The 14,251-nt window shown below is 41.4% G+C and overlaps 1 protein-coding gene across 1 annotated transcript; it reads right to left on the bottom strand.

The window, feature by feature from the left end:
- Positions 1-342: 342 nt before the first annotated feature.
- On the bottom strand, positions 343-5,882 carry LOC306974176 (hippocalcin-like protein 4). Its single transcript, XM_079571347.1, has 3 exons — positions 5,711-5,882; positions 5,251-5,466; positions 343-1,919 (listed from the first exon to the last, which is right to left on the bottom strand). Exons 1-3 carry the CDS (start codon positions 5,870-5,872, stop codon positions 1,722-1,724), a joined length of 576 nt encoding a protein of 191 aa, XP_079427473.1. The 5' UTR covers positions 5,873-5,882; the 3' UTR covers positions 343-1,721.
- Positions 5,883-14,251: the final 8,369 nt, after the last annotated feature.

Genomic DNA, 14,251 nt, shown 5'->3' with positions numbered 1-14,251 from the left:
TGGCGAAGCACTAAAGCTGTCAATTAGAGGTAAAGGAAGTTGGCTCTGGATGATATGGGATTAAAGTGATAGTCTGGAAGCCTAAATGTATTACAAATTTGCCAAATCTTGCATTTTGATGTAAGGTAAGTAATAATATGTGTACTACTGTATCTTATTTTTTGTTAAGTCCCTCCTTTCCAGATCTAGTATCTAGATAGTATCCCCCCGCGTCGACCAATGAGACGAGCTGTTTCTGTGAACCAGCCTGTCAGGTCCAATCAGGAGGGAGGGGGGGGAGCTTGATCGTTTGAAAGTTCTGTTCCTGTTCTCCTCACTTTGCAAACAAAGAAGGGCTTTCTGGTTAAAGAGGGGAGGAATTTGATTGTTTTAAATTTCACTCTCCTCACTTTGCAAACTTACAGACGATCACTTTAATTGAAGGGGAATGTCTTCTGCATTTGAGTGACGCGCTGCAAATAAAAGATTATGATTGGATCATCATTGGCTATGACTGAAATGATGGACGCTACAATGGAAAAGGAAGTATGGGAAAATAGAAAATAGAAAACTCATATGGTTTGTACTTCAGCCAACCATTACATAGAAACTCTATCTTCCTCACATAACTGCTGTACCAACTGTGATTACCAGCCAGCAGGGCACTTCCTGCTGCATGCTAGTGTTACCATGGATTACCATCCAGGGAACACCTGCTGCTTCATTTCCTCGTGTCACTCCTCAACACACCACTGAATCAAGCCTTGGCAAACAGAGGAATTATCAACTGTTTTACTTGTAATTGGATTGTAAGTAACTAATGAAGACGGAGATCAGTACATTTTAAACACATCAGAGTTTAGTAATACAACACCTGCATTTGAGAACTATAGTTTGTAGAGGTTTTATACATAAGAATGTTTCATAGACACAGGATATTTTGTCGTTTGCAAAGGACATTATGGTAGATGAATACAAGATTGCAGTAAACGTTTGCAGCTTTACTTGCAACTTTTCAAATTGTAATTTAGATTTTTCTTGCAGCCCTAAATTTTGCGAACGCCACTGGCGCTTTCCGAGAGCAGAGAGATTCACCTGGCTGCGCTGCCTGGTAATCCCCTGGAAATATTGTGCTGAAGGAACTCATGGGGCGACACATGGATTAATGAATACACACTGTGATCATGCGCTATGAGGCAAAGTTTGTTTTGTTTGCTAAAATCTTCATATATATTCATGTTTTCTGACAGTGCTGACACAATGCACGCGGTGAGCGGTGGAGTTCATTTGCATACAGCGATGCTCTGGCGCCTTTCAGTGGAGACGCATGTGATCCAGACAGCTGCCTCCTGCCAGGCTGCATGTCACGCTTTTTCACTTCCTTCCAGGGAGCACAGCAGGCAAACATTGGCTTTGTTTGTAAATTTGGTGGCCTGCGGGTGCTGGAAATTAGGCTCCCCACAGACCTGTAAACATTAACATAACAGATTTTTGTCTAAGTTTAGAGTCAGCTTCTGTTGGTTGACATTATCAGGGGAATTTTCAAGAAATCATTTTACTTGACAATGCATAAGTATAACCCTGGCCTGCAGACATTACCGGCACAGTGACAAACAGCCACCTGTATGGACAAAACAAATCCCCACCAGTGGTCATCTCCTCCCCAGCCGAAGGTTTCTCTGCTTCCGTTTCTATTTCAGTCCAGTTTTTCCCCCGTCTTTTCCCGCCCCAGCTGCTCATGTCTACTTCTGCATCTCACACTGCAGCAGGAGGACGATGGAGGGGTCTGCCCGGGCCGCCTCTTTGAACTCTTCCAGTGTGATCTCGTTGTCGTTGTCCCCGTCCATCCTGGAGAAGATCTTGTCCACGCGCTGCTGCGGGGTTAGGCCGTCCTCGTTCATGCGCATCATGATCACCGTGCCCACCATTTTGTAAATGGCCTGCACAGAGAGTCAGCAAAGCATTACATGGACAGTTACATTTGGACAATTTAATATGCAAAACTGGCTTTTCGAGGCTTTAACCATGCTGTAATATCCTCAGCCAAAACCCCTCTTATATACGTGCACCACAGTGTAATCCATAAAGTTAGTTGCAGAGTCAAGACGCTTCCACCAAACTTATTCTGATCCGCTGGTCGAACTTTCTTCCATTTGCAGATTAGCGTTTGCAGAAGGTTCTTGGGATTAAAATTTCCATTATGAAGTTTTCCCTTTGTCACTGCTGCAGCAGGGTGCAGGTTTGTGGGCGTTTTGGACCCACATTTTATAACATCTCACATCCAATGGTTAATAAGTATTTAAGCTTTGATTGCATGGAGTACTTTGGCAATGCCACGACATACCAGATACAACAAGAGATATAATTTCACAATGCAAGTTATTGTACTTGTGTCTTTTGTGTGCATATATTGAGCAGACTCATAAGACCCCAATCTGCATCTCTGTAGGCCACTTTTTCTTAAATCCATAAGCATTCAATGTCCCCAAAGTGCCAGGCTTTGCTGTGTTATTCGTGGCTAAAAAGCTCAAAATGTGTTTTTTTGAACAAAGAATAATATAGTAGGACACATACAGCGGGAACCCAATGTTTACATACATTTCATAAAAAGACACATTGGCATTTTTTTCTCACTGTCTGACATGAAACCGGAATTAACTTTTTAGGTCAATAAGAATTTTAAAAAATATTATTTGTCAAATGCCAGAAGAATGATAGATAGAATTTTCTACATTTTTTTTATTACTTTCTACAAAACGAAAAGTTTACATACACTAACATTACTATACCTTTAAACAATTTGGGAAAGCCCAGATGACGATGTCATGACCTTGGAAGCACAAGTCTGGCTCATCCTTGGGTGGAATTTCAAGACACTTCTTGAAGAGTCATTGGTTAAAACAATGATGTGGAATGACCAGTCATTATACAGATCAGAAAGAAGGCGGGTTCTGTATCCCAGAGATGAGCGAGCTGTGTCTGAAATGTCAACCCAAGAACAAATGCAAAAGACCTGGTGAAGATGCTGAACCTGGTAAGAGTTTGTCATCATCCGGAGTGAAACAAATCCTGTACCGACATGGGCTGAGAGGGTACTCTGCCAGGAAGAAGCTCTTACTCCAAAAGAAACACACAAGTGTGGAGTTTTCAAATATAAAAAGGATAAAGAGTTTTTTTTGGAGACATATCCTGTGGTCTGACGGGGAAAAAATATCTTTTTGACCATAATGACCTATCACATTTGGAGCAAAAAGGGGGCATCTTGCAAGCCTGACAACACCATCCCAACTGTGAAATACGGGGGTGGCAGCATCATGCTGTGGGATTGTTTTGCTGCGGGAGGGACTGGTGCACAAAATATATGACATCATGAAGAAAGAACACTATGTGAATATTGAAGCAACATCACAAGACATCAGTCAGGAAGTTAAAGGTTGGGCGCAGATGGGCCCAAATGGACAATTCTAAAAGCATATGGCCAATACTGGTTACAAAGTGACTTAAGGATAACAGGTCCACAAGTCAATGTTTTGAAGTGGTCATCACAGAGTCCTGATCTCAGTTCAGTTGAAAATGTATGGGCAGAGCTGAAAAGGCATGTGCAGGCAAGATGGCCTACAAATTTGGCTCAGTTACACCAGTTCTGTTTGGAGGAATGGACCAAAACTCCTGCTAACTATTGTGAGAAGCTTGTGGAAGGAAATCCAAAACATTTGACCCAAGTTACACAGTTTAAAGGCAATGTTACGAAGCATTACTGAAATGTATGTAAACGTTTGGTTTTGTAAAAAGTATTAAAAAAGTGTGTAGAAAATGTACTCACCCTCTTGTGGCATTTGACAAATTCATTTTGAAATTCTAATTGACCTAAAAAAATAAAATAAAAGTTGATTCTGGTTTCATGCAAGACAGTGAGAAAAAAATACAAATGGGTCTTTTTATGAAGTGTATGTAAACGTATGGTTCCCACTGTAGTGTCATCCCATGAAAAAGCTCATGAAAAACGTTATCTGAAATTGTGTGTAACTTTCTGCATGTTTGAGAAATTGACACCACGAAAATGACTTTTTTTTCTCTTAATCTTAATACAGTTTCAATTTGAAATGAACTTTTATCTTTTATGTTATATAACAATGCAGATGCTGATTTGTCAGAATAAAGTATAACTTTGGAGCTTTAAGAGCTCTGCAATTTCCTACTTATGTCTTGGGAGGTGGAGAAGAGTGGCACTTCCATCCTGACCTTTGTGTTTATGTGCTGTAAATGTCAGCAGAATGTATGCAAGACGCATACATGAGCAGAGAGTGATTTGGGTGAAGGGCAAAGGAGAGGTAGAGCATGTGGGAGCATGATTCTGCACTTAAGAGAGCACTTTGCAACATCTCTGAGTTATTCGGTTCTGAAACAAGTCCACGGACATAAAGTTTACGTAGCAGGTTAGAGAAAAATGTAATCTGTTTTTAGTTTATGACAAATTAAATTAAGCGTTAAAAGTGTGCCATCATAGCACGTTCACTCGCGTGTCCTATGTGTGTGCACTGCTACACCTACACATAATAAAACAAATCATCTGAGCCGCAAATACAGTAGATACAATAATTGACTTAAAGGGACTAGATGTATGTTGGTAATTTTCATACTCACTACTGCCACCTCAGGTCTTAAGCGTGACTGCAGGTTCTATATTAAACTTGTTCGTGAATTAACACCTTGAATGACAGTGCTGGATTTTAGAGGCAGTTGTGATGAATAGGTCTGAACTCATTCTACACATTAGGACATTGCTGGAACATGCTTTTAAACCTTTAAAAGTGTTTATGTTAAAAATTAAAATATATTTTATATTTTAGTTTGACCTCTTCCCAGATGCTCCATAAATCTGTTCATTCTCTGCCCATCAAGTTTTCCTTAAAGGAGTTTAAAAATGGTAAAACTAAGTATTTTCCTTACTTCAGGTCGGAAGTGCCGTCATGCACAAGCTTAATATAGAGATTGCAGTTACACATAAGACCTGAGGTGGCAGTAGTGAGTATAAAATGACCAACTTTCATCTAGTCCCTTTAAGAACAAATCATTAAAAAAAAACTTTCAGAACTTTACTATGATGGATATCCTGGACAACTGAAAGATAAGGCACACAAGTTGCTATATTTTATGTATTTTGACATTAACAGGATGTTTTGCAGCAACAATGCAACAACTGGCTCTGTATAGTATAGAGGCCTGGAATTATAGAATAGAAGTCATGTCACATTGTAAAGATTGTGATACCTCAATAATTTCCAGCATCTCCATGCGTGTGATCTTGCCGTCTCCATCCAGGTCGTACATGTCAAAGGCCCAATTGAGCTTCTGCTCAAAGCTTCCTCTAGAGGTGATGGACAGGGCGCAGATAAACTCCCTGAAGTCAATGGTCCCGTCACCATTCTTATCAAATGTCCGAAACGCATGCTGAGCAAACTTTGTGGCATCACCATACGGGAAAAACTGAACACAAAGAGAACAAGCGTGATTTTAGTCGTGAGGACAGAAGTTTGTACAATAAACATCAAAGCAAAACACTGTGACAAACATCCATTCATCTTTCAAATTCTTTAGCAAATTGCAGATCCCTGAGTTGAACAATAAGGAGCCAACTTCACTGTGGGTCAACTTAATTGACAAGTACAAAACAATGATGAGCATCCTTTTAATTAAGGCTTTGATTGAGGTAATTCCATGTGTGACTCACCTTGACATAAAGCTGCTGAAACTCCTCCAGGTTAAGAATACCCGAGGGACAGTCTTTGAGGAAGCCTTTGTACCACTGCTTCAGCTCGGCTTCATTGAACTCTGTGTTTTTGGTCAGATCGTCCAGGACTTCTGGTGCCAGTTTGCTGTTGTGTTTCCCCATGACGCTTCACCTTCTGATCCAATCTGCCGGCACAGAAAAGAGGTGATCACAGGTGAGAGGGCAGGCGAGAGGTAAACAAGCAGCAACAGCACAGAGGTCTCCAAGGTGCGGAAAAATAAACACAGTCCCAATGAAATGTGCAAGCCATAGGACAGATGGAAGCTAAAGTTTAGTTTAGTTTCTTTAAGTTAGCGCATCAACTGATAGTTTCACCTTGCTGAAATCCCCCATCTATGATTTATGCTGTTAGATATTGCTAATGCCACACCTTTCCCATATAGTAGTGTTGTTTCTTGGCCCGTCATGACTGTTCCTGCTAATATCACACGTCGAACAACACTTTGCAGCAACCAACAAAGACGAATGCCACAAAATCACGGGACAAAATGTGCTTTGTGGTCCATCTCATCCTGTCTGGCACATTTCAAGTCTGTACCTGCTCCCAGTGAGTTAACTATGTCCAATACAAGACAAGTGACTTTTTAACAAGATATTTACAGCAGCATACACTTTTATTAGTCTACATAAGGTCTGTAACTCTAACTCTCAACTAGAATAGTCCATTGTGTTCGTAATCATGCAACCCATAATCTGTCTGCATTAAAGTGTTTCGCAAATCGCTCCATCTGCTCCATCTGGAAGTTTGAGGGTTTTCAAATGTTCTTTTATTTTTCATGTTGTCATTACTATTGGTAAAGGGCATTCATAAAAGCAGCGTTTCATCTATTCTTAAAACTGTTTTCTGAGGTCCAGCATTATGTTACTCTTTACAGTGTAGTGCAGCAGTACAAAAATGATACAGTACTTGATATGCTTGACCCTCCAAAACATCTGGGTGGGTGGGTGGATGGATGGATGGATGGATGGATGGATGGTGAGTGAGTGAGTGAGTGAGTGAGTGAGTGAGTGAGTGAGTGAGTGAGTGAGTGAGTGAGTGAGTGAGTGAGTGAGTGAGTGAGTGAGTGAGTGAGTGAGTGAATAGATTATATTACTAACAATTATTTTGGTAATCGATTAATCTACTGATTATTTTATGATTAATCGATTAATCACTTAGCTGTGAATGGTGTATGAAAATGATATTTTTTTATCTTTTTAATGACATAAAGCTAAAGTGGCATCACTTGAGGACATGTTGATGGAGTAAACTTAAAGTGAGTGTTTTTGGTGGCTCTTAGTGCCAATTCTGCTTTATGACTGGATGAGACACAGACCGATATTTATGAAATTGTCCATGTACAAAAAGACCCTAACTTGAAAAACAAAGTAGGTTTTCATCAAAAATAAAAAATGTTCATGTCATTTTTGCTCTTTTTTAGTCTGTGTTTACTAGAAAACGATTAATCGATTACTAAGATAGTTGACTATTTCAATTATCGATTAGTTGTCGATTAATCGATTAGTTGTTTCAGCCCTAATAGTGGGGCGACAGTGGGGCAGCTGGTAGAGCGGGTTGTCTAATGATCGGAAGGTCGGGGGTTCAACTGTCGTTGTGTCAACTGTCGTTGTGTCCTTGGGCAAGACACTTCACCCACTTCACCCACATTCACTTCATCCCAGTGTCTGCGTACATTGGTGTATGAATGAAAGTATGAATGGGTGAGTGGATCCTTGCTGTGAAGCGCTTGAGTGCCTAATGTAGGTGGAAAAGTGCTATATAAGTTGAGACCATTTACCATTTACCATAGATAGATAGATAGATAGATAGATAGATAGATAGATAGATAGATAGATAGATAGATAGATAGATAGATAGATAGATAGATAGATAGATAGATAGATAGATAGATAGATAGATAGATAGATAGATAGATAGATAGAATTATCATTGTAAGACAAGGATGACTGAATTCCAGACCACACCTTTTGCGCGGGAAGTGCCAAAGCCAGGAAGTGAAACAGTGACGGAGATAGAGAGAGAGATGTGAGGCAGTGAGCCAAGATAATGTGAGCGGGTAGAAAATCGTCCTAACAGGCGCTTCAGCGGTGAGAGACATGGACGTTATTGAGTCTGAAGGGGCCTTAACACGGTCACTCTAACTGTCAGTGCCGGAGTAAGCAGGCGCCTAATGCAAGTCATAAACGCGCGGGTGTCCTTGTGTGTTGCCGCCCCGACGCGACGGTGTTGTTTGCACAGCATGAACGCAGGCTGACAGCTTTTTTGCTGATTGGGTGAACAAGATAAACATGGTTGCGTGCCGTGGTCAGAAGCAATAAACGTGTCACTTGGACAGGTTTGAAACTTTCTCTCCAGATCACTATCGAGGCAGGATTTTTTCCGATGAGTGTAAAGCAAACAACAACATACATTAGGAATCGAATTTCAAACTGTTTCAGCCTAACTCATGATAATGCCCATGTTCGTTTGTTTAGGTTGAATGAATGAATTGTTCGGTTACAAACATGGAACGAAATGTATATGCACCATAGTCATTGCAAACAAGGAGGGCATCCAAAAAGGTGAAGGCTGAAGCTGCGACTTATTATGCCAACCCTAAGTTAATGTCAAAGTAAAGTTAAGGTGTACTTTCTGTCTTATATTGCTGTGTAGCATCTGGCAGGGGCACAAAGCTGCTGTAACTGGTCATACAAAAAAAGGTTTCAACATCAATGGTGTTGGTAAAAGTTTCAGGGGAGCTTCTGGAATCCGATTCCATCAAATAGGGATGGGCTGAGTGACCACCCTATTGCCTGTACCTGGTTGGCAGTTAGATTTAGCTTCAAGCAGTGTATACTATCAATGTGTCCTTGGGTAAGACACTTTTATGTTTATTGAGTCTGAATGTGGCTTGTGCGTGAGTGGTGTCTAATAGTCAGAGCACACTGACATAGATTGGCAACCTTGCCTTTTTTCCAGATGTTTTTCTGTTTTGTTTCCTGTATGGTTCTGCATGTGCAATCTGTACATTGTCCCTGGTCAGCGCAGGCCCACAAGTTCCAAACAAAAAGCCGACAGTCCCCAGCAGAGGCTAAAGCAGGTCTCTATGTGGTTCAACCCTTGGCACTCTCTCTAGTGCTGTTGTGTGATGCACCGTGACTGAAAATGATTTGATGCCAAAGCTGTAATTGGTTTGGAAACTAAGGAAAAACCATAGGCCGAGCAGTATTCTGTGGGGAATACACAATTGTAAAAATCTCTGCATGAACTGCCAGAGTGATCAATAGCCAACCAGCCCGATGCCTGCCCTTGCCAATGTCAACAATGAAAATAGGCTAGGTGGGCAGGTGGCTTGTTGGGCGAAAATGAAGAACCATGATTGCAATCTATCATTGTTAGCTAACGTAACAAAACAGCATGCACCGTAGCGGCTGATCAGATGTCGCCGACTGGATCTGGACTGGAGAAGTTGTTGACCGATATAGGCTTTGGCCGAGAGGGATTATTGGAGTTGTGCTCTCACCAACTGCCCCACATTTACATAATTAGATGCGTATTTGTTTGTAAATGATTACACCACTGAGCTGAGTAGTGTAATAAAGTTATGTAATGTTAACCCTTAGCCCAATGTAGCTGCATACAAAAACATAGAGCTTAATGAATGGAGACCGTGGGTGCGTGCATGTTTGTGCGTGTAAATGTAAATGTAAAATATTGATTCAGCCATTATATTGACATAGTAGGCCTACAACAACAGACTATCACCGTCACGCAACCTTTGCCTTGATTTTGCCTGAGCTTGTAGTGCCCTGGGGGGAAAAGCCACTTACTGTGTGGTACAACGGCAAAACAAAAGTGTAGAAGTCCATGCAGAAATGTCATAATAATTATAAATGATAGAAAAAGCCCAATCGTGACTCCCATTCAAATGTGCGCTGCCTTCCATGATGCCGGCAGTGGCTTGGTGAAGAGCGGGTGCTTCATATCGAAAGGATCTTCTTATTATTCCAATCGGAGGACATCTCTGTGGAGACCGAGCAGGGAGGAGACATCGCTATAGAAACGCTGCTCACCTCGCTGCAGTTCACGCTTTAATTTAAGAGCAGTCAGAGCGCGTGGAGCCAAGGGAGAAACACAGGCCACAGAGCAGCCTTCATGAGTCAGCCTAAGCCCTAACCTTTATCTCCATATCTGCTCCCACCTCTCCATTTGTTAGCGCAGCGTCTGTGTATTTACTACAAAGTGTGAGTCATGTCTGCTGCTGGTTCCTATTATCGGCTCCTAAATTCTTCCGTGGCCTATTAAACATTCACACCACAGCAAATGGAGCAACAATTCATTTCCAATTTTAACACAGTCGCATAATAGGCTGTGACAGCTTGTAAGAGACAATAACAAAATACTCCATAAAGTATTCATGCACAGGTGTGTGCAGCCACTGGCGGAATGGCAGGTTCCAGGTTACTCCACAATGAAAGGATTAAGCTTAGCAAGAGATTAAAAGGTGAGGAAAGCATTCACTGGATACATAAGAAGGACTGGAGAAGACTCAAAGATCACTCAAAGATGCGCGAGTAACTCCAGGTATAGTTTTGATTTTGATTGTAACATGGTAAACAGGTGGAAAAAGTACATTTTGCATAACACCCTCCCTTCAAAGTGGCTGAATCAGCTTAAAAAATAAATAAATCCACAAATAAATTCCACAGTGAATCCTCGTTAACTATAACATCCCTCCCACTGACCTAGGCTATAAATCATTCAGTCATCTTCATTATGTAACACATCTATTCAATCACAGCCAAGTATTTTTGACAAGTGCCTGGACCAGCTGTAATAGCCGGTAACAGATAAAAGCTTGACATATCGATGGGATTCATGGCTCTTTAATGGGAGCCGCTTCAAGATCTGTTTATTAAAAAGAGCCGTTCAAAAAAACTGGCTATTTTTTTTTTAAAGAAGTAAAATAGACATTTCTATATACTGTCTCAGAACTCACTTGCTCAGAGGCACACATTTTGATTAGAATGATTGATGCTGGATAAATTTACCTTTGAAATGCGTAAAAATAACTTTCTGCTCCAATGTAGGAACAGAGGTTACAACTGCCTTACCAAATCCTTTCTGCCCCGGTGTCTGCTCTGTTCATGTGCTGTTTCTTGCAAAATTGCATAAAAAATGACAGAAGATAAAGACATATTAGATCCAGTACGACTCTTTTCCAGAACTAGATCAAACTAGTCAACAGGTCAACTGAGGGTCAACTTGATAAACTTCTACACAACCAATTTCTAACTGGAAGGCCATCAATGATTTCAATTTACACCGATGCGCACTTGACTTTGCACCACAATTACTCTTATTTACAAAACAAAATTCTTGTCTTCTCTAAGCGACGCCAGACTTTATCGCTCTTCAAACGTTTGCTACAGTTTTGCTCTCCTGCTCCTGGGGCTCGCAGCGCTCGTGTCTGTCTCTTGGGTAATAAAGCGTGTGACAGATATGGATGGATCAATCAGTGGTTGGACAAAACGCACTTACTACACTGCGCACGCACACAGCAAAAAAAAACATCTCCACCCTGGTCTGTAGCGCCGTTGGCCACGGGCTGAACTAGAACCCGTTTGGAGAGAAGTGGCATGAAATATAATACAGTAAGTCATAGCAGCTGTACAAATGTGTAGACCTCATACAGATGGAAGAAGGAATGTGTTGTGAAGGGAATCGCTTCACCTGACACTACTGGATAAGTCAACTTGCAGTTTCACAAGACTGAATTACTCAACTGAGAATTGACATCGTCTCTCAGTGATCAGGGACGCACTAATTAGCCAGAATGTTTCTCGTGCAAAGATTTAGCTCCATTTATAGAGGCACAAATCCCATCACAAAGGAAAGAGGTCGAAAAAAGTCTGAGCATGCAAGGATGCATCTATAGTGCTGCATGTGACTGACCGTTGTTGTACATATACTCTCAGAATCAATAAGTTTTTCCATAGAGGAAGTGGCCATAATGAAGTGATGCCCAATCCAATGACCTGTCACACAGTGGCCTCACACAACCACGCCTGTCTAAACGAACGGGGCTGTATGAGGTAATGCAGACATGACACTAAATAGGCTCAATAAAATATATCCTACGAGAGGTAAAACATCGCAAAATATCATATATCGTGTTAAGTTAAAATAACAAATGAGTCAAGTTATTTCAGGTAAATTGTGATCCATTATCTCATTTTAACCCCACCTGCACCAACACTTTTTTATCCAGTTTGGCATTGCTCAAATCTAGAAGCTTCTTGAAAAAAGCATCAAAACAGCGCTAAATGACGGCAACATTTTTTTCTTCTTCAAAAAACTGACAAAAACACAACGGTACGGTAGCACAGCGGTTAGTGCTTATGCAATTCCCACCAAGGATGGAGCCTTTCTATGTGGAGTTTGCATGTTCTCCCCGTGTCTGCGTAGGTTCCCTCCAGGTACTCTGGTTTCCTCTACCACTACAAACATGTACAATAGGCCGGGATGAATGAGAGTGTGTTTGAGAGTGTGCATGGGGGACGACGGATGGAAATAAGCCTTAGGCTGCAATCCGGTGTGGCTTGTTCATTAACCTTCCAAATAAACCAATAAACAACAAAAAAGCGAAGAAAAAGTGACAAAAAAGGCAACAATAAAGTGACCAGGAAAGCGGTGAAACAGAGACAGAACAGATGACAAGAACCTGACAAAAAGCTCTGAAAAAGTGACAAAAAAGTGTCAAAAAGGCGACAGAAAAATGACAAAAAATGTGACCCAAAAAAAACTATGAAAAATGTATTGGTTTATTTGATTCGGGGCAGTGCATGTCAATGAACATTAATTTACATGGGTCTCATGCATGTAAACATGCCACACCGTTGGCCTATTGTACATGTTTTTAGTGGTAGGGAAACAGGAGATCCCAGATGAAGCCAACGCAAACACGGGGAGAACATGCAAACTCCACACAGAAAGCCCCATCCAGGTGGGAATCGAACCCGGGACCATCTAGCTGTGAAGCACGAGCACTAACAGCTGCCCCAAAATGTGCCGAAACCACAAAAGTGGTAAAAGAGTGATAATAAAAAAAACTTTTAAAAAGTGACGGCAACACAACAACAATGCGAGGAAAAAGATCCGTTTAGAATCAATTCTGTAGCTTTCTACTGAGGTGTTACTCTGGCCTTTCGGCTGTAGCTGTTTAGAGGCGAGGGGTTAGAGGTTCAGTGCAATGAGCTGCAAAAATACTTTTTATTTATTTAAATGTGTTTTTACTTACCTACTCAAATATACATGTCAGTGATACTTACCACTCCAAATACACTGTAGATAAGGATTCAAACATACAGTCGTGTGACACAAGCATTTAGATTGATAAGAATTACAGCCTCTACAGGTATTTGGAATGGATTTTATTCGTTTTATCAAGTCTACACAGCTGCTTCGTGCCACACGCAATACAATTTATCACTTATCAACTGCTTGAGTCACAAAATCCTGTCTGTAATTTCCACAAGCATTTCCTTTTCTTCCGCGCACGTCTTAAAGCTAAATCTGCAGCTCGCTCAGTTGTTAAGATAAACACTGTAGGAAAATAAACATCACCAGACTGTTGGAGTATCTTTCTCAAGGAAGTCATCCAACATATAACACAAAGCACAGGCCCGAGCCGTGATCCAACCGCCAACCCTCTGATGGGTGGGCGAACGCTCCGCCAACTGAGCCGCCACAATGTCGCCTGGGGTTCCTGTGTTTAATAACTGGACGCCACTCGCTTTTCAGTCTTATCGGAAAAGCGAGTGTGAGGCTCTTACTTGTGCGATCTGTTTCAAAGCTGGTGCCATATTGATTGCGGCTGGTCCTGGTGTCAACAAGGCTGGATTAAGCAGATAAAAAAAAAAAAAAAAAAAAGGGGGGGGGGGGGGTGCTCTTGCCACGTTTGTCTTTCTCCTGTTTCCCATCTCTCAAGTTCACAGGGGTCGAGCTGTGGATGACTTTGATAACCGCACTAGTGTAGACAATGAAAAACAGCTCGGCAAATACAATATAATGGTTAAGCACACGAACTGAACTGAACTGAACAAGGCTAGAGGTTTGACAGTCTTTAAAGGTACGCAGTCAATATAAATAAAGCAATACAATTTTCTACCAACTCCACTGTGAGCCATATGCTTACAAAGAGAACATAACTCACCACAAAGTTTGATAATATGAATGTCAAGATACTTCCCCAGGACTTTCTAGAACAGCAGCTTGCCTTGAGGAAATGTACAGTCGCACGTGTAAGACTCCACAGACAAAAACACCAAAGCAACATCAAGAAAAGATGACGTGCGTGTGCTGGAAAACTCTTAAGTGCTGCGTAATTGAGAGACTTACACTGAATGTGCGCGTCGTTCAGCTTTCGAAACACTGCCTTTTTCCCTCCCGTCTGAGAGCGTTCCTCGCGACACTGCTTTTTTTGGGGGGCGCCGAACTGC

The sequence above is a fragment of the Gobius niger genome, assembly GCF_951799975.1.
Source record: "Gobius niger genome assembly, chromosome: 14".
Classification (NCBI taxonomy): Eukaryota; Metazoa; Chordata; class Actinopteri; order Gobiiformes; family Gobiidae; genus Gobius; species Gobius niger.
The sequence above is the reverse complement of the archived record's forward strand: the minus strand, read 5'-3'. Positions and strand labels throughout refer to the sequence as shown.

What these genes read in the sequence shown, in the direction of transcription:
- LOC306974176 (XM_079571347.1), bottom strand. Translation starts at nt 5,872, where the DNA reads ATGGGGAAACACAACAGCAAACTGGCACCAGAAGTCCTGGACGATCTG. An exon ending in TTCAGCAGCTTTATGTCAAG is followed by an intron (nt 5,467 to 5,710) that starts GTGAGTCACACA and finishes CTTTGTGTTCAG; the next exon opens with TTTTTCCCGTATGGTGATGC. An exon ending in AGATGCTGGAAATTATTGAG is followed by an intron (nt 1,920 to 5,250) that starts GTATCACAATCT and finishes CTCTCTGTGCAG; the next exon opens with GCCATTTACAAAATGGTGGG.